The sequence below is a fragment of the Adelges cooleyi genome, unplaced genomic scaffold, assembly GCF_023614345.1.
Source record: "Adelges cooleyi isolate 19-005CV unplaced genomic scaffold, UGA_ACOO_1.1 ACOO_flye_CR_arks_rails_tigmint_CR_PRNA_167, whole genome shotgun sequence".
Lineage (NCBI taxonomy): Eukaryota > Metazoa > Arthropoda > Insecta > Hemiptera > Adelgidae > Adelges > Adelges cooleyi.
Window position 1 is genome coordinate 3,006,119 of NW_026095824.1, and position 19,599 is coordinate 3,025,717.

Consider the following 19,599-nt stretch of genomic DNA (forward strand, 5'->3'; position numbering starts at 1 on the left):
CAAACTCTTAATGGCTTATAACTGTTAAAATCGTACAATGATTACGAGTCTTGTTGTTATAGTATTAATGTGGTACTGTATTTGTACATAAGCAGTGACGCGTTATGTAATCTCAGTTCTGTATTGTATGTAAAGTAGTCCGTAGTTCATTCATAAAAAGACACCAAAACAAGTCACCTACACAATAAAATATAATATAACAGTAATAATAACAATAACAACACGATTTTTGGAATGGAAGAATTTGCATTGGACAACCCATGAGTAGAAAAAAATCTTAAAATAGTTGTATTTATGACAATATTTGGCGTTTAAGCAACTTTTTGGAAAATTATTCGAATAACTAAAAAATAAATTTCGGTTTCCTAATTTTTTTTATAGCTTAATGTAAATTGTCCATTAACAATATTAAAAATACACTCCCCCAGTCAGAGAAATGTCTAATTTTTTTGGTTGAAATTATCTTAAAACATATCCTTTTTGTTGTTATTAATTAAACATTTCCGCCATTATTTATAAATTATTTGACGCAATAATATATTACAAGCTATTGCATCAGGATCGCTTTTAATTAAAAAAAATTAAAAAACATAATCTTAGATTTCTGTCTGTTGGCTACTACTTTCCACGCTAATGCGTATGTCAATCAAACATAAGACTTTGGACTTGGCACTTCATCTGATTTTAATAAACAAAATGGAAAAACACCTATAGCACAATAGATTCAATTCATTAATGTATTTAAGCTGAAGCGTGAAAATAATTGTTTTTTAATATCATATAGTAGATATATATACATTGTAACTTGTAAGCAAACCTACTTTGGAAGTATAAAATAATTGATTTGAACACATACAATAAAAGTTTATTTGGAAATATTAGTGACCTCAGGACTTAGGTACACTAGGTATATATATTAATCATTAGGTATACATAATACAGTTACAGTATACATTACAATTCAGTTGTAAAATATTGATAAAACACAGTAAGAAGTATTACGTTTACTAGGCTTACCAGGTTATCTCAAACTCAGAATAATCTAAAAATTGAAATGGGGTTAAGATCTCAGGACACCAAAGCGTTGTTTATTTATCTTATCTTTGACAATGGCACCTTAATCCCAAGGTTTACAAGGTGAACACCATATTATGAACGTTGTTGGCAAAGGTCCGTTTTAACATAGGTGTAGGTACACTAGCTGACGGGTAGAAAACGATACTTGGCATGGCATACTGTATTATTATACTCCAAGGACAAAAAAAACTTGTTATGTTATGTGTGTTAAAATATTCATTGTTTAGTACATTTTATAGTATTGTTATTAAAACAAATTTAAGATTAATGACAATGAAAATTAATTATTAAATATTGTTTTTTCTTAATAACAAATTAAGAACCGTTTTTTTTTTGTATACTAAGTAGATTCTTTTGGGAATTGGAGTACAACAATAATTGTTTGGGAAGAAATTTCAATATGATATTAATTTAGTGATTGTGTTAATCTTAACCCTAAAGATTTTTTTTGCGACATTTTATTAAACATTTACAAATTGCCTTTGCCAACGTTTCTGCTTATTATCCTATTGAAATTTCTAGCTTTTCCTTTAGAATCGCATCGAAGACAATTAAATTTGAAGTAATTAAACAATAGTACACATATTTATGTTTTCATAAAAAGAGGCTTTTTTCCAAACCAAAATTTACATTATTCGCTAATAGCTTAATTGATTTTGAACTTAATTTGGAACGGTTTAAAATATTGTTCCAAGAAAAATTTTTTTATATCGTTCTAAAAGGCATACATTTTTACTTTAAAATATGCTAAAATGTTTTTAATTGTTTTTTTTTCTTTAAATATTCAAGTTCAAAATCAGTAGGCTGGCACAATATTATACTATTATAAATTTTTATCAACGTGTCTTCTGGGTATAAGAAATTATGTAAATTTTGACTTGGGAACCTTTTCGATAAACGTTGCTGTATTTTTTGCTAATCTATAGTCACTTTTGCGTATACAAGCACTCACTTTATCACATTATCATCCCTTACTTATTTACTTAATTTTTTAATTAGCGGCCCTGTTAAACTAAGGTCTTCTGGCCTCGACCCTATTACCCAAGAGGTAGACACTCTCAAATTTAACACGGTGGGTATATTTATCATTAAAAAACTTGACGGCCATCTTAAGATAAATGGTAAAAACTTATTTTATCATAATATAGAGTACCAATCGCATAACAACGAGGAATTTTTTTTCTTTCGTGTGGCCACACTGGTTTAAGTCGTTCTGTTTACTTCACTATCGCACAGAAGCTTGTATAATATGAGGCGCTCAGAAGCCAAACTGATTATAACTCCATAAAATGAAATTTTTCAGGACAGGCAGTTGAAAGTTATTTGAAACAATGTATGTAAGTACAATTGCCAATGTACTTGGCGCACTCTAATGGTGAAAAATTCAACTGTGGAGTTAATCGGTTTGGCTTCTGAGAGCGCCTCATATGTTAGTCAGATCTGTTTATATTATTGTATACTCTATGCGTATAAGTGATTACTTATTAAACTTGCTATCCTGTGTGTGTGTGTGTCTATAGGATTCGCTTCAACAAGACTTGGTGCACTGTGATTTGCAAATCGACGGCGACGTGTTCTTCAGCAGCAGCGGAGACGTCCGGTATAGCAATCTCAAGGCACCGACCCGGGGCGGACGCAGACATTCCATCGGGTCCTTTGGCAACTATTCCAACCGACGTCCGTTGACAGAGTGCACGACCAAGTCACCTCGGGCCAAGCTCTCGTCTGGCGGCGACCCCAAAGGTAAACCGCACCACAGCTTGTGCATTATAAAATATGCCTATTGTGATTAAAAATATAACCATATTTTCAACATGCCAAGTAGGTAGATATATTGTAAAACAAATCACATACCTAGCCTATCCTGAAATTCTAAAGACTCGCGTGGAAAACAATGCACTTGTTTTAATAAGCCGTTATTCTCTGTAATACACTCGTGCCCGGTCGCGCCAAACTTGTCGTTATCTATTGGTAAATTATATTTTACCACCGTAATAAACTAACTTTTGTTAAACTTTATCTTTTGTTAAATTAACACGTTTTAAATTTACAAGTGTTGCTCAAACGTTGTTTTATATTCAGGTTAGTACCAGTATACTGGTTATCGAATCATGCTGGTATCAGCATTAGGAGTTAATAATATTATCATACAGGGTCTTATCAATAATAAACTGATAACGCACATTTCCATTATCACCACTTATACGCAAAAAATTGATAACAAAAATTATTTTTACACAGCGATAAATGATCCTCTAATTTAACTCGTATAAAGTCAATTTTTAACAACAGATAACATTTAAAACATGGTTTATGCAACAGAATTTATTTTAACTCCATTCAAATGAGTTTATCTCTGTGTAAATGGGTTGGTGCAACCCGGCATTAATTTTCAATTCTAACTATTGAAATATATTATAAAGTTAGCGAAACGGCGTGCACTGCAGTCTGGCCAGAATAAACAAAATTACATTTCTTTGGAACATATTTTTTTTAATTATTTCAATACAGCTACGGTGTGATACAAAACATGTTACTTATCATAGTTATCATATTACTACCACATTATCATATTGTCGTATGAAATTTGAATTTATCTATTGATCTATATAATTAATAAGGGCGATTGCTGTGCAGTGTTTAACACATTTTATAAAGGACGTATTTCTTTTTATTTAAAGTGGTCACACTGTCGCTCACCTTCTTGATTACTTCTTCGTTGCTGAGTTCAAGGCATTATGTGATGTTACAGCTCTATATATTTTTACTCTAAGATTCGGTTGTCTTCTGTGCCATAAGCTCATTTGGGTGTTTATAAAGTAGAATATTATGAAGTTAGTGAAAAGACGAGCTGCATTGTGACCAGATTGAGGAAATTATATTTGGATACATGTTTTTAATTGGTTTCACTACTGTATAGTACAAAACATATGACTTATCACAATATTGTAATAGTAAAACAGGTTAGAACTGAAAAAGATATTGGGTGGAGAGGGATTTAGAGGTAGACTTAATCTAAGAGTAGAATAAACGGGTGGACGTTATAAATAATATTACAAAGATTCGGAGATGATTTATTTAATTTAAAAAAATGGCGACGGATAGAAATGTGTGGGGAAAAAAAAGAGAACCAACGTTTTTGAAAAATATAGATTTTTAGAATAAAATTTAATGTTTTCAATTCCGTCCATGTCATTCCTATTTAAAAAAAATCAGCGTTAATTTATTTTACACGTATTATATAGTAACTGAAATATACATGTTATTTAGATGTGTGCGTTTTTAGATTAAATATCATGCTGGTATACATTATCAAATTAATAAAAGCGATTACCTATAATGGCACGTGCCTTTAAGTATCACAAATAGCACGCATGAATAACACACATTAATTCCAAAGTCAAATATTATACTTGTTTAAAAAAAATTAAAAATCGATAATAATATTTAATATTTTGTTTAAAATCTTTAGAAAACAACTGCTTTAGAAACGCAGATGTGTTTGGCTAATATTTATTTTTAAATATATTTAGGGAAAGCTCTATATAATGAAGAAGTAAGCAAGTTTAGTGTTAACGTAGAAAATAAAAATACAAAATTAGAGATTGAGGCTTTATTTGTTTTTAAACTTGTTATAATTATTATAGAAAACCTAGATACAGGGCATACATTACATTTTACACATTTTCAAGACCAGCTAATTTTATATTTTAATTATTAAAAATAGGTAAATTTTAGTAACACCCTAAAAAATCATAATAAAACATGGAAAATATCTTATATTTTCTTATTAAAAATGATCATAACTAATTTGAAAAAAATGATTTTTTCAAAAACTTTATTTTTTCTTTACTTATTTTCTAGTTAAATAAAAAATGTAATTAATTTTTTTTTTTTTTAATTTAAATGATTTAAAGAATTGTGCACGAAATATTATTTTTTGAAATCAAAATAACCGCTAAACTTTAAAATCGTACTTTCTTGCCTTGTGTACTAATTAATTTTGGTCTGCCGCAATAAAAATTAATTTTTTTTTAAATCTTAAATACTTGCTCTACAACACCTATAGGTATGTATTGATATGTGGGTAAAAATTGGGCACATTTGTGTACTACTTTCTTAAAACAAAAAAAACATGTAAAATATCTACAATATTAAATTATCTACTAGTTAAATAAAAAAATAAAAAAATGGAAAGTTTATATTATGTCTAAGAAACATATTAAAATGAATAATTGTTTTGATGTTTTTTGCATATTTGTCAATAGGACTTTTGAGCACCTAGAATTCGGCTCTTATCTCTTATCTCTTATCAGATAACAGCGTAACGCTTTTTCATGACAGTTTTTGGTAACAGTTTTTTTCGGTTTTGTACCGGAGCTAAGACATGACAAAATGTCAAAAAGTTTTTCAAGTGAGGTTTATTTTCATTGAATATATTCAAATCGAACGGTTTTGTATTTTCAAGACTAACGTTTTCCTTTAGTTTTTTGAACCCCGTGCCCCGAAGTGGAAATGAACTATAGTGTCCTCGTGTGTGTGTAATATAGCGGTGTACTTAAACAATAATAATTAGATCCAAGAATCGGTCGAACAAATAGCCGTCTACCAGTCTGTACATGCGTGGGCGCGACTTGGAGCGGGAATGCCTTAAAATAGTCTACTCGGTCGAATCTGGTCGTAGCACGTGTTTCCGAAGAGGACCGTACGGAGGATGTTTATTTCCGTACCCGCTGATGCAGATGGAACAAAATAAAAAAAATGTATGTTAAACGGTTTTAAAAATAACCAAAAAAAAAAGAGGGTTGAGGGTATTGTACACCACCGACGAATGCTTAATAATTATTTAAGAAATACAAAATATCAAAAGATATATTGTGTGTGTGTGTATTGAGTTTTAGTCGGTTGATTTGTCACGGACTCAAATCTCTTGCCCCTTGCCAGCTGTCATGGGGCAACAAGTCGTACACGTCCTGTGCCGATGGTGGTATGCCGTTGTTTTTTAAGGCGCACTTCGACACAATATTATATAACCTGGTCTGTTTTTAAGGAGTTTTGTATAGGCAATATATATGACTGTATGGTTGTAAACAGTAAAAAATGGTTATATATTTAAACAAAATAAAACAAAAATAAAATATTATTTAAGGAAAAAGTAGTTGGTCGTGTCAATTAATTTGAATGTCAAATTTAATTCAATTATACTTAATTTAAATTAAATTGATTAAGACTTTATCTAAATTCTAAATTCAAAAATTGATAATATTAAAAATACAAGTTTGGCTGGTCTATAATAAGGTTTTCTATTATAGTTAATGAACTATAAAATAATAAAAAAAAAAAATAGTCTTAATCTTTAGTTTTGTATTTTTTTTTATATTGACGCTTAACTTGCTCATTTCCTCAAAATAGTGCTTTCCTTAGATATATGATTTTAAATAAATAAATATTAGTCAAACGTCTAAGTTTCTAAAGCAATTGTTTACTAAGGATTTTTAACAAAATTTTAAATATCATTATCAATTTTCATTTTTTGCTTCCATAATAAATGGCTGAATATCAAATTAGATTGAAATATTGCCTAGACTTTTCTCTGTAGTGTGGCGTTCTCTTGAAACTCTTAAGTTGTTTTTAAGCAACAGTGAAAACTTTTTCTTTGTTTCGCTTTTTCAATTTAGTTGTTTAATTACATTTTTTAATAAGAGCGTGTAAGTACAATTGAACGGTTTTAGAGTAACATTTGAATTTGTACAGTTAATGTGGTTCAAATAAGGTTGTGTGTACATTAACTCGTTTGAGATGATCAAACTTAGCTAAATCATTGTCTTCGATGAAAAATAAATAAATAGAGCTTAATAATATACAACACAATAATACACACAATTTTTTTTTAAATCACTAAGAATACAAATTTTTATTTATATTCTCAGTGATTTAAATTCTGAACCGAATATCGAAAAAAAGGATAATGTAATAAATATTTAATAGTACCACCGTCTAATGTAAACTGTTTTATACGAGTATGGTGTTACATGTATTTAATATCAATTAGTTTGGACTTAAGTTACATTAGTATATAGTTTTAATGGTCACTGCCCACTATGCTATCACCTTTACTACATCAAGATATAATATATATATATTTGATCCTACTACAATGGCAAGATGCCAATTCAAACAGAAATTATATAAATATCTCAACACTAGATTTTACTTTATATTATTATTTTATTTTTATTTTTTATGAGACGTAGAACTTAAAGGACATTGATACTGAATTCTACGCTTTGCTAATAATAGGCAATTTTCCTAACTTAAACTTGAACTTTTTACAGAAGGTGCACGCAGTTTTTGAGATATCTGACTTATTAACGAATTAAAATAATAATAATAATGTTAACATAGCCACTTGTGGTCTACTATTGAAAATTAAATAACACATTATTATTATTAGGGTCAAGTGGGATAAAATTGTTCTACAATTCAGCCTTATCTCCTTGATTTTCAAGAATTTTTATGCCAAATATATGTAATGTCTTCAAAATTATAAGTAGGTAGTTGGGTTTTAGTGATGTGTAGCTAAGAAGGTGTGTATATTTTTCAACTTAAAACTGCGGCACATATTTTCATATCTTTACAAAAATTCTCAAATTAAGAAAAACCCCTAAAAAAAGGGCAATTGTATACTTGGACAGATGTAAATTTCTAGATATGATTCGAATCAAAAGACAACAAGTATTTAAAAATCAAAGAAACATCCCCATCACTTTACAACAGTCCGCAACCATGGGCGACATTTTATCTATTATCACTCTTATCTTATCAGATAAATCATCAGAAATTTTCGTTAGGTAAAAAACTGTCGATTTTTCCGGTTTTGTGCCATAGTAAAGACATAAAATGTCAATATATTTATTATATTATTAATTAAGATGAATAACGGCGACAAGGTATTATAGACTGTCGATCGTCCCTAATAAATTGTGTCCTAAACTAAAAGTAGAATTTTAATCACGTTATAGCTTTAACAATGCTTTATTATAATTTATGTGTATCACAGTCGCCCACATGCCCAGACCCCACCGTGTTGTTTTTTTAAATTTAATTTGCGCTTTATATTAATAATATTATTACTATTATCGTAGGTGTTTGTTTTATCGATTAAAAATTATTATTGTATATTAATTTCCGTTATGGAAACGGTCAATTACCGCAAGTCGCTGTGAATTTTAATGTCCATGGAGGCCTATACACACACACACACACTGGTAAACCCTTCGGAGACACTGCGAAACGATACTATGTACGTTATTATTATTAATATTATATAAATATATACCTTTTTATAAATATACACCCGAAGGCCTCCGAAAACAAAACACACGGTTAGGTCGTCTTGAATATTAATTATTATTATATTTTACGTCATCCGCTCAAGAATCGCACCAGCTCGGTATATTAAATAGCAAAAACAAACCAGCTATACCTTTTAACTTTTTCGCATTAAGATTCCAACACAGACCGCAGCATGGTCATGACTAGCATCGCCAATAGTTATTGCCTACTGGTGTTCATTGAGGCCAAAAATAAAACACACATAATGTATTAGGAAATTTCAAAAAACCAATAACGATTTTCATTTTGTTACTTAAGCGGTGATCCGTATCCAAAAGTATGATTTTCGTTTACAACGATTGCCCGCCAGGCGGATACAAAAAAAAACCAGAACAGCGGGGCCGGAGCAGTGTTGCCAACTCTAGGGATTTATCCTTATGCGTATACTTAGGAAATTTGAATTTTGCTTAGAGATATTATATGGTTTTTCTCCTAAAATATATATAATAAAATACAATGTTAGTTGGGTTGTAAAATCTAACTAATGTTTACCATAGCTAAATGCGTTATCAATATAGCAAACGACATAATGCAAATAACATAATGACATTTGTTTTCATTAACTATTCAAAGTTTAAGATAATGATTGAATAATAGCTATTGAGTAGCACAAAACCTATAAAAAAAATATATTAAAATCATTTTATCTTATCTAGGAATTTTGTTGATAACTTTCTGGGGAATTCGTTGGCAACACTGGGTCGGATGTCTACAGGAATTATTATAACTAAAAGTGATTTTATCACCTCCAATTAAAATTTTCCTTTCATAAATTACTAGCAAAACTAAAAGGTTCCTCCATTTATGTTTCTATACAATTTCAATGCAATTCTCAACTAATAGGGGCACATAATTTTTCGAGTTAAGAGCCAAAATGGACCGAAGAAGAATTGATCTTACTGTTGAGATGAACATTTTGTACCTAAATTTAGAACCTTTTAAATGTCTGACTCGCTGAAAACGGATAAACAGGGTGGATTATTGGATTGAACCACCTTTAATTATTGTATACGATATAATTACCTTTAATTTTTTTTATATTTTAGTAAAAACAAGATATCTTTGATAGTAGATAAACTAAAAATTGTAAAAAAAAACCTAAGCAATATACTAATATAAAAACTCAATTGTAGTTACTTACAGTGTACACTGTGTCATCGGTCAAGGAGATTAAATTAATTCAAATTATATTTACAGCATGAGTCACGAGACTGACGAAAGTGGATAAGTTCTGAGTTTTTTTGTTTTACATATTTTAACACAGTTGAACAGAATAATAACTGTTAATATTCACTAGTCAGGGTCGAGACATTGAGGAGCTTGCCATGGCAATTAAATACTAAAAGGTGTTTAATTTCCAGACCGTTGCTTTGTGGTTGTGGTACATTAACCGTAACTATTAGCGTTGCTTATCGCCTTCCTGTTGCCAATTTAATGCTATTTCTTCGAATCGAATATTATTGTAAATTGCGACTGTTAAACTGATCGTTTTACGCACTAAATTTACTTTTAGAAATATTCAAACATTTCCATATTTTGATACACTTATATTGATGTTGCAAGATTCTGATACAAAACAATTTTTTCAACTAAAAAATAAAAACAAATGATTGAAATTAAAAAAAATCAATTAAATAACCAATTTAATTATAGAAAATTACCGCTTTAAATAATACTAATAAATATTTATTTATATTAGGTGTTGTTATGTTATACTTTTTATCGATTGCACAATACTTACACAAATACTCGGTATTATATTATTACATAACTACTATCGAGGATTATTAAAAAAATTGTACTTTAACTAAATACCTAGTTTATTGTTTACCATATTGTTGCAATGATTTCCCAATTGAATTTATTGTCGACTGTGGTCAGAACGTTAGACGATTTTAACTAAAATTATGTTTGTTAATAGTTGATAAATCATCGACGTTTCTTGTGATTAATAAATAAATTCAATGTTAAAAGCTATTTTTTTTTTTTACATAAACAAAGCAAAAAATATGTTTCCTACAATAGTGGTTATAATGTGATGCAAACAGTAGGACTAAAGTCAGTCTGGCCAGTTAGAGGGGAAAAAAATACCGTTCAATATATCGTGGTGATAAGATATCAATGATAACAGTATCTTTTCACGATGATAACAGTATTTAATCGTGTAGAGTAACAATGAGCACTTTTTTTCATTCTTTGTGTGGCATTAAACTGGTTTTAGTTCGTTTTGTTTACTTCACAATCGCATAAAAGCCAGTTTAATAATATGTTAGCTGTTCATCTCTTTATGGTCCAAAAGGAAAACGCATAAGCTGTAGAATTACACGAGTTTGTGTCATCTTTATCGGATCGCCCTGTACGCTGTTATAGTATTGTTATTGTTATTATTATTATAATATCATGAGTTTGCTATTGTCCAAAGGGAAATAATATTATATTATATTATAATCGCGTGTGTGTGTGTGTGTGTGTACCGATGGGTCGCCAACACAAACCGATAAGAACAGCGGTGGTGGTGGTGGTGGACGTGGGCATCATCATCATCATCAGCCGGCCTGCGATTGTGTAGTAATCTCACTTTGGCTTCAGTAATGTGTCTGTTAGCGTCCACGTTGTTCATAGTCAGTGTGTGTGTTCGTTTTCCCGTCGATTTTTGTCAGTCCCAAAACGTTTTGGTCAGACTTTATGTTATATCCGGTCTGTTGTAGAAAAAAAACCGACATTCTAATTTATATAAGAAAAAAATTTTAAAAGAAAAAAATTGCTCAGAAGAAATTTGAATTAAAAATGATTCGCGACACGTGACGGCGAGAATTTACATATTATTGTTAATAAAAATGTTCAAACGTACAAAACAACCTTAAATAAACCGAAAACGTTAAACTTGGTCAACTCTGATAATTCTACCAGAAAAAATTTGTTCCATTTGGCGGTTATCACAATCTGCAGGTAATCAACTATTATAATATATGATTGTTTTAGAGTTAGCCGTTAGGTCAGATTATACATTTTAAACTTATTATAATAATTCTCAATTAAATTGTGCGTACAATAAAGTTGGCTTGTAAAAAAAAACCAAAAACGTCAACAAATTAAAAATGTCGACTTATTCTAATCAAACAAACTATTATCTTAGGAACAACCCAATCGAATGTGATGTGTTATTAAAATATTTAAAAAGCTATATAACAGTAATTTATTACAATAATAATAATATGTACCTAATTTTATCGATTACCGTTGGCCATAAACCGTAGTCAAATTTCTTATAACCTTATCTTTTTATCCTTTTTTTTTATAATAATATAATATGAACAATTATTATAATATAATGCGGTTGAAATAGAAGTCAAAATACTCTATTATAATAATACGGTCTACGATTACGGCAAAAAAACTACCTATTTAATCTCGTATAATAATAATAATTGTAGTGGTACATTATTTTGATGGACACCACAAATGAGAAATTCATTCATAGATCATGTTTCCATATATTAGATTATATTATACAATAATGTTGGTCGGTTGACTATCGCTAAAGGTTTCTTATTGGTAACATGTTGGAAAGTGCTAAAAATTATCATTCCCATTAAAATATCAGCTGCTGAAATGTTTTGTGAATTTCTTCTATTATAAAGTGTCAAAGGTAAAAATATATGTCTTATAGGGGTTTTTTTTTTTGGATTGATGCACGCCCGAAAAAACTTTTACCAGGATTTTTTTTCTTACCATTTTCTCGGCAACTCGAATAAAAAAAACTTTGTCTCCACTCGTTTTTGATTATATATATATAATTGCCACCGTATGCGGTTGTTTTAACGTCACATAAATCCATTGACATGCAATCGTCGAAGGCGCCATACTATGGTAATACCATACTTACTATGCAACAAGTCAACAGCAGCTTGTATTGAAGACAATACACTTGGGCGCATTAATACATGTTGTATTAATTAAGAAGGTACCCCTCCTTCCAGCGCAAACGGTCTGTGGGTCTAATTATTACTATTATTATTATGATGATTATTGATGGCGCATTCTTCAGCACCGTCGTTTATACATTTGCGCAATAGTGTATGGTATTATCATTTATCACACCGTGTGCCCGTTATTAAAATATTAATTGTACCTAACAGGAAGAAGAAGATCCCAATAAGAAGAGCTCTATAGGTTATATATATATATATGATAATACCGAGGACACAGTCCGCGCTGATAACGTTTTCCGGACAAACGGCACTCCTATATTTTAGTCTCCCCTCGTAGTAGTCATAATATACACCTTGGACTATGTATATGAAAATACAAAAAAAAAAAAATCAAAGATTTATAAGATTTACTTTTGTTTGGTTTTTTTTTTAGGCATGAAGTCCGATTGTTTGGACATCGTGATCGTATCGAGCGGAGACAGCGAGGCCGCTATGATGTGGATCAATTTCCTGATACAATGCTTCCAGCATTTCAATCAAAAGGAAAACAAATCACAGTACAGGTAAATGTTTATGTTAAATTTGCCTACGCGTTTAGGCAGAGTGCATGGCCAAAAATGGAAAGTCACATTAAAAAAAGTATTGAAAAAATGTTTCAAGTTATAATTTTATGCGAAAAAGTCAAAAACCTTATGGAAAATGGCTCGAATAAAAAGGGATTCGGATCTAGGTCTAGGCAAGCAAACAGATGTAAACGTGGTTGTAATTAACCCTTTACTGCGTGAATTTTTTTAATTTTTATGGAAAAATTAGAAATGATTAATATTATAATAAAAATATATACACGGTGTTCCAGCATGAATACTAAGTAAAAAGCCCCCGTTTTATTTTTTTCGATAAGTCATTAATTGAAGGTTTCGACAGTTAAGTAAAAAAATAATGACTTAAAAAAAAATTATTTCCTGTTATTCAGTGCAAAAAGTTCACCTTAAAAGAGGGGTCAAATAATTTTCAGTCCCTTTCGATCCCTAACTTAAAAAATAATAAGAGAAAAATTATTAGAATAAAATTATTATTAATAAGAAGTAAATGATCAGTGATAAAAAATAAATTCTAACAGATAACTTATAAGAGATAAACGATGTGAGATTAGAAATAAATGATAAGATATTAGTGATAAGAGATAAATGATTAGAGACTAGAGGTAGGAAATACATGATAAGAGAAGAGTTAGGGGCCTAAAGAGACTGAAAATGATGTGACCCCTCTTTTAAGGTCAGCTTTTTGCACTGATAAACAGGGAATAATTTTTTTTTAAGTTAATATTTTTTACTTAACTGTCGAAACCTTCAATTATTGACTTGATAAAAACGGGGGGCTTATTTGAGGGGTACCCCAGGTGTCGAATCACCTACTTACTATTCATAATGGAACACCCTGTATAAGGGTGCCTTATAATTTATAATAATAGACAAATCGTGTTGATCTGTAACAAATTATTTATTTTATTATTTACATACATGCCTATTTTTACTGTATAATATACAAACCTGTAACAAATAAACGGCAATTGAAGTCATAAACATAACAATTTTTAATATAATAATATTTACTCAATACTAATACTCAACTCATCCTATCTGTTATCAACCTGCTGTATCATAAGCATTCGCTGCAGAGATTGATAACAGATAGTATTCCATGATAACAAACAACACAAGTAGCTACTAAAGAGGTAAATATATCCTTTACATATATATAAGCCATTTTTATGTGTTTACTGCACTCTATTGATATCTATAAGGCATCTTATAATCAAAGTTCCAAGACCTTATTTATTTTCATTTGGGCGGTTTATATCAGCTCTGAGAAAGAGAGAGGACGTTCAACTTTTGATACAGAACAAAGAACAAACAAGACACGATTCATAGAGGATTTGTGTCCAGACATTTGAATGGCGCCAAAACATATCTTTATTACATTTTTTTTTTTCGGTAATTAACCATTCGCACTTTTTAAGAACGAAGCCGAGCTAAAGCCGACTGTTAGTCATCGTTTTTGGAAACAATCCAGTAGTTAAATTATATAGCGTTACATAATTTGTTAAAACGGCGTGATTGCTCATCTTAGTATTCTGGCAAAGGCGCTTTATTCGAAATCTATGACAATACCATAAACATTATTGACCAAACAAAAGTAAATAGCTGTGTTTTTTGTTTGTTTTTAGAATTCAAAGAGTAAGACTGGAAGACGTTTTGTCCGGTGTAATGTCGGCACCTCGTCAGGAAAGATGCAGTCAAGCTAGACTCCAAATAGTGTTGGTTTGCCCGATATTCCTGGAGAGAATACTTTCGCATTCAAACCGTTCAGAATCTTTTGCCGCTTTGCTGCAAACCAACCGTATGTTGGCCCTATTGGTCGGTGTCACCGAAAACGACATAACCGAACAGCACAAGACCGGTGAGTGTCTGATGAGAGTAATTAAAAAAAAATCTAGTACAGTTGGGACGGTCTGTTTGATTACAGATTTTTGAGAACATTTTATAAGTCATAGTTTCTCCATTCTAGATCTACATTTGGTCTAATTTGCATATCTAAACCCATGAAAATTTTGCATGAAAAAGCGAAAGAAAGAAAAAAATGCCAATCCTTCTAGGAGAAAAGGGTGTACGATAATAGTTTAGGTTGTCGACGTTTGTCGTTAGTACTATGCTTAAAGAATATTCTATACAAATTTGGAATTAATTGGACTATTTTTAAGCAAGTTATAGAGCATCGTAAATTCAGATTGAAAAATATTATGTAAATTTGTCGATTTTAAAGGGGGAGGAATGAATTCTTTAAATATTTAGCCTAATAAAGTACCTTACAAGTACAATTTCTGATCTATAAAGTTGCTACACGAAGAAATCGGTTCAGGGGCTTAGAAGATATCGTGGGTATAGACACAAAAATAAAAAATAAAACTAACGAGTATCCACTCTACAACCGGATACATGTAAATGTCTTTATGTTCAAGTGACCCTGGTACTTTTCTATCTCTAAACTCTAATCTCTTACCGCATATCTCTTATATTTTAACTCTAATCTAGTATTTCTAATACAATTATATTTTATCTCATATCTCTATTTTTCTCTCTAATCTCTTTTTTTTCCCTATCTGTTATCTTATTTTTATCTCTCTCTATAATCTTTATTTTATCTCTACTCTCATTTCTCTTATCTTTATTTTATCTCTAATCTAGTATTTCTTATCCGTTATCTCTATTTTTTCTCTAATCTAGTATCTCTAATACATTATCTCTATTTTTTTCTCTTATGTCCTATTTCTAATCTATTATCTCTTATCTCTAATAAATTATCTCTATTGTAATCTCTAATCTAATCTCCCCCTCCTTCCTCCGCCGCGGCCGAGTGTGACATTCAGCGTTACGTTCCGGACAAATGTTTAGGTAAAAACTCACCATTGTAAATACAATATCTTATCTCTTATCTCAATTTTTTTCTCTAATCTAGTATCTCCAATACATTATTTCTAATATATAATATTAATTCCATTATCTTTATTTTTATCTTATCTCTCTTTTCTCTTATCTCTAATCCGTTATCTCTAGAATGACCCCTATAATTTTTATAACGACTCCCAGCAAAAAAAAAACATATACATGTTAATAATAAAAACACATAATTGTAAATACAATAGCTTCTCAGCTCCGCATTGAAGCCAAAAAAAAAACAACCAAGTATTACATTTAATTTTGTATACAGTGCTGGTCGATTATGATAAATGGAGGAGAATGGCCGTAAAGGATCAAGACAGGGAGTCGGTTGGCGATTTCTACGGTGTGTCCATGGACATTCTCAGCAAGTCCATGCACGCTCGGCACTCGACAAGCGTGTCCGAAGAAGATGCGAAATTCTCGATCACACCGAAAAAAATCAAAATCGTAAGTAGACCACAGGAATTCAGGAGACGCAGCTGTGTCCGTTGTACATTTTTGGATCTTTAACCTGTTTCAGGGCCAAAACAAACTCATAGTTTTGCTGTCCGAACCTTTGAACCCGGAAGACAATATCGTTATCAGTGTGGACAAAAACGGACACAAAATGGAAATGACAAACGTGACCAGAAGAAATCCGTACACTTTGCAATTTAAAATGCCACGTATGATATATTTATATACATAAAAATATAAAATTAGTTGTGGAAATAATATAGTATTACCACAGAATAAACAAAAGGGAAAATCTTAGAGCTTAATATCAAAAAACGGTCAGACATGTAGAGTTTTAGGCCCAGTGATGCCAGAATACGGATATTACCGTGTTTTTAGTTTTTTCTGTGAATTATGGCTACACTGTTCATATTTTATTAAATACCGTACGCCGACAACAACGTCGTCGCCATTTTCCGCGTTTGTCCAGTAAACAGTTTAGCCAGAACGAATGGGAATTTCCCCACATCTATCGGCACTGCCCATTTCTCGATCATATTCAAGATGTCGTACATGATATTTTACATCTCGTCCCAGCCCGTGTAAAAATTGGATAGTTTATTTTGATTGTTTATTCTGCTCTGTGGTATTACATTTTTATTTTTAACGTAACGCGTGTCTTTGAATCATAACTTCATTTATAGTGAGCTGTTTGCAAGTTTCCGTGCTGGTCAACGTTATTGTCGAGAAAAACGGTCAATCGTTGGGTCAAAGGTCAGTGAAATGTGAAAGCCGCATGAGAGAATTGGATCAGCTGTTGCGTTCGTTAGATAACCCGATGAGCTTTTTGTGCCAGGTAAGACGATCAACCTAACCTAACCTAACCTAACCAAACCTAACTGTGGTTTTGCATAACAATAATAATTTCCGGTTGTGCGTTCACGCAGACTTTCGGATTGAATCCGGCGGACAGGGAACAATTGGACTTGTTTTTGGTCACTTCTTACGTGAAAAACGTACCTCCCAACTTCCATCTCCTTCAGCCGGCCGGATCCAGGTACCAGTACTGTCACGAGGAGTATCCCACCATGTTGCATTTCGCCGCCAAGTTCGGGTTGGAGAAACTGTCGTGGCACCTGCTGGAAAGTCCCGGCGGCGAACAGGCTTGCCAACTGCGCAACGCCAACCAAATGACTCCGGCCGACGTGGCCGAAGCCGCCAACCACCAGAAGCTCGCCCAAGCCCTCAAGGGCTACATGCAAATGACCGAGCTGACCAGCATGTACAGCATCTTGAAGGGCATATCCGACGGACATCCAACCAAAGACGATCCGGACGGCAATTATCTGCTGCCACGGCCGTTGGACGACAGTTACTTAGTGCCGCCGGCGCCCAGACCGGTCGAACCGCAGGGCAGCCAACATTTTTACACCAACGTCGGGTCGCCCCTGAACAACTCCAACTCCAACGCCGCCGCCATGTTCAACTACCAGATTCCACCGCCGCCGCAGTCGATATTCTCTACCAACTATCAAGTGCCCACCAACGGCCGACCTTACAGCCCGGCGGGTACGCGGTCGTCCACGCCACCGATGCCTTCCTCGCCCGTCGACACAGCTTCGCCTTGTGGATACTTGGACATGGGCACAAGTAAGACATAACGTCCGAAATACAACATCCACACGAATATGTCTTGAGGCTATCAATCTTAAAATCGTAGAATTTGTTTTACAGTGTGATAACACTACATCTGTAGTGTTATCACCGTCGACCACTTGTTATCAGTGGCTCTTATCAGTTTGCGTTATTATTGTAAATAATTTGTACAATATTTTCGGCACTATAATTTGGCCACACTGCGTCGAGTTTAAACCAATCGAAAATCTAGAGATAGAGAGTGCACTATCTGGTTTTATACTTTACCTATTGATATTGTTCTTCGTTAACATGGATAGGGTTTTGGCACAGATTAAAATATAAAACCCGATAGAGCACTATAAAAAATTAAGTCCAAGCACTCCAAACAAACTTTTAACAATCCCGGGTCAGTGTGACCAAACGATGAAAAAAATAATCCTTCTGTATTACGGTGTGGTCAAATAAATGTGATAATGTTATCACCATCGACCTTCGTTTATCGACTACTTTTTATCAGTGGTTCTTATCAGTTAAAGTTATAATTGTAAATAATGTGTACAATATTTTCGGCACTATAATTTGGCATATAGAAAATCGTTATTTGAAATCCTATCGAGTGCACTATCCGGTTTTATTCAATCAGTGTCGAGAGTATCGCGTGATATATAGATATTTATGTATATAACGTTTGATAAGAGAGAGCTGATAAGGAATAAGTGATAAGAAATTTTCATATTTATCAAGTCTAAAATCAAGGAGAATCGGCTAATAAGAGTTGGTTAATAACGAGTGACGGTAAAACCTGGTGATCACAGGACATATTCGTGGTCTCCAATGTGTTTGGATCGAGGGAAAGATTGATTAAATCATTGTCATGTTGTCTTATAGCATTGGGATCGGCCAATCACTTGCGGGCAAACCTTTCCCTCGGCGACAGCATCAACAACAAATCGGCGCATAGATCCAACGACTTTTCCACCAACAGTTCACGAGGTAAATTATTCCTCTCAACACAATCGACATTTTCATATTATTATGAATTTTATTTTTCAGGTAGTAACCATACTCTGTCTACGCCTCAGGATGAGCTGTTGGAGATCATCCACGACTTTAAAAACAACGTTTTGACCATTAACGAAGTGGAAAACTTAGTGGAAACCTGGAAAAACCGTCACGACGTGCAACAATCGTTCAAAGAAAAACAGGTCAGTTTGTTCGTTGTAAATTATGTTATGTATATCCACCGAAGAAACATGTTGACATTTTTAAAATTTTTTTTTTAGGAACAACTCAATCAAATGCGGGCGGAATACGACCGGATTCAGCAACGAATGAAAGATCAGTTGAAACGTCCCACTCCTTTTGAACGCATAAAAAAATTCTTTGGCAAAGGAAAATCTAATAAACGTAAGCGAATCACGAGGGTTAATCGAAAACCAAGTACTTTACCTAACAAATTAAAACCGGTTATTGATATTGTTCTTCGCTAACATGCATACGGTGTTGGCACAGATTATTAAAATATAAAACCCGATAGAGCATTCCAAAAAAATTAAGTCCAAGCACTCCGAACAAACTTAACCACCGAATAGATAAAAGCAGAAGGGTCACACTTTTAAAGA

General features: G+C 32.3%; 1 protein-coding gene across 1 annotated transcript in view; it reads left to right on the top strand.

Annotated features, from left to right (window-relative positions):
• The window catches only part of LOC126832787 (phosphoinositide 3-kinase adapter protein 1), a 33,765-nt gene that overhangs the window by 10,637 nt on the left and 3,529 nt on the right, over positions 1-19,599 (top strand). The window contains 10 exon segments of the mRNA XM_050563735.1: positions 2,598-2,820; positions 12,838-12,967; positions 14,632-14,864; positions 16,173-16,351; positions 16,425-16,569; positions 17,044-17,195; positions 17,287-17,989; positions 18,866-18,970; positions 19,031-19,182; positions 19,261-19,384. Coding sequence (XP_050419692.1) covers positions 2,598-2,820; positions 12,838-12,967; positions 14,632-14,864; positions 16,173-16,351; positions 16,425-16,569; positions 17,044-17,195; positions 17,287-17,989; positions 18,866-18,970; positions 19,031-19,182; positions 19,261-19,384 — 2,146 coding nt within the window.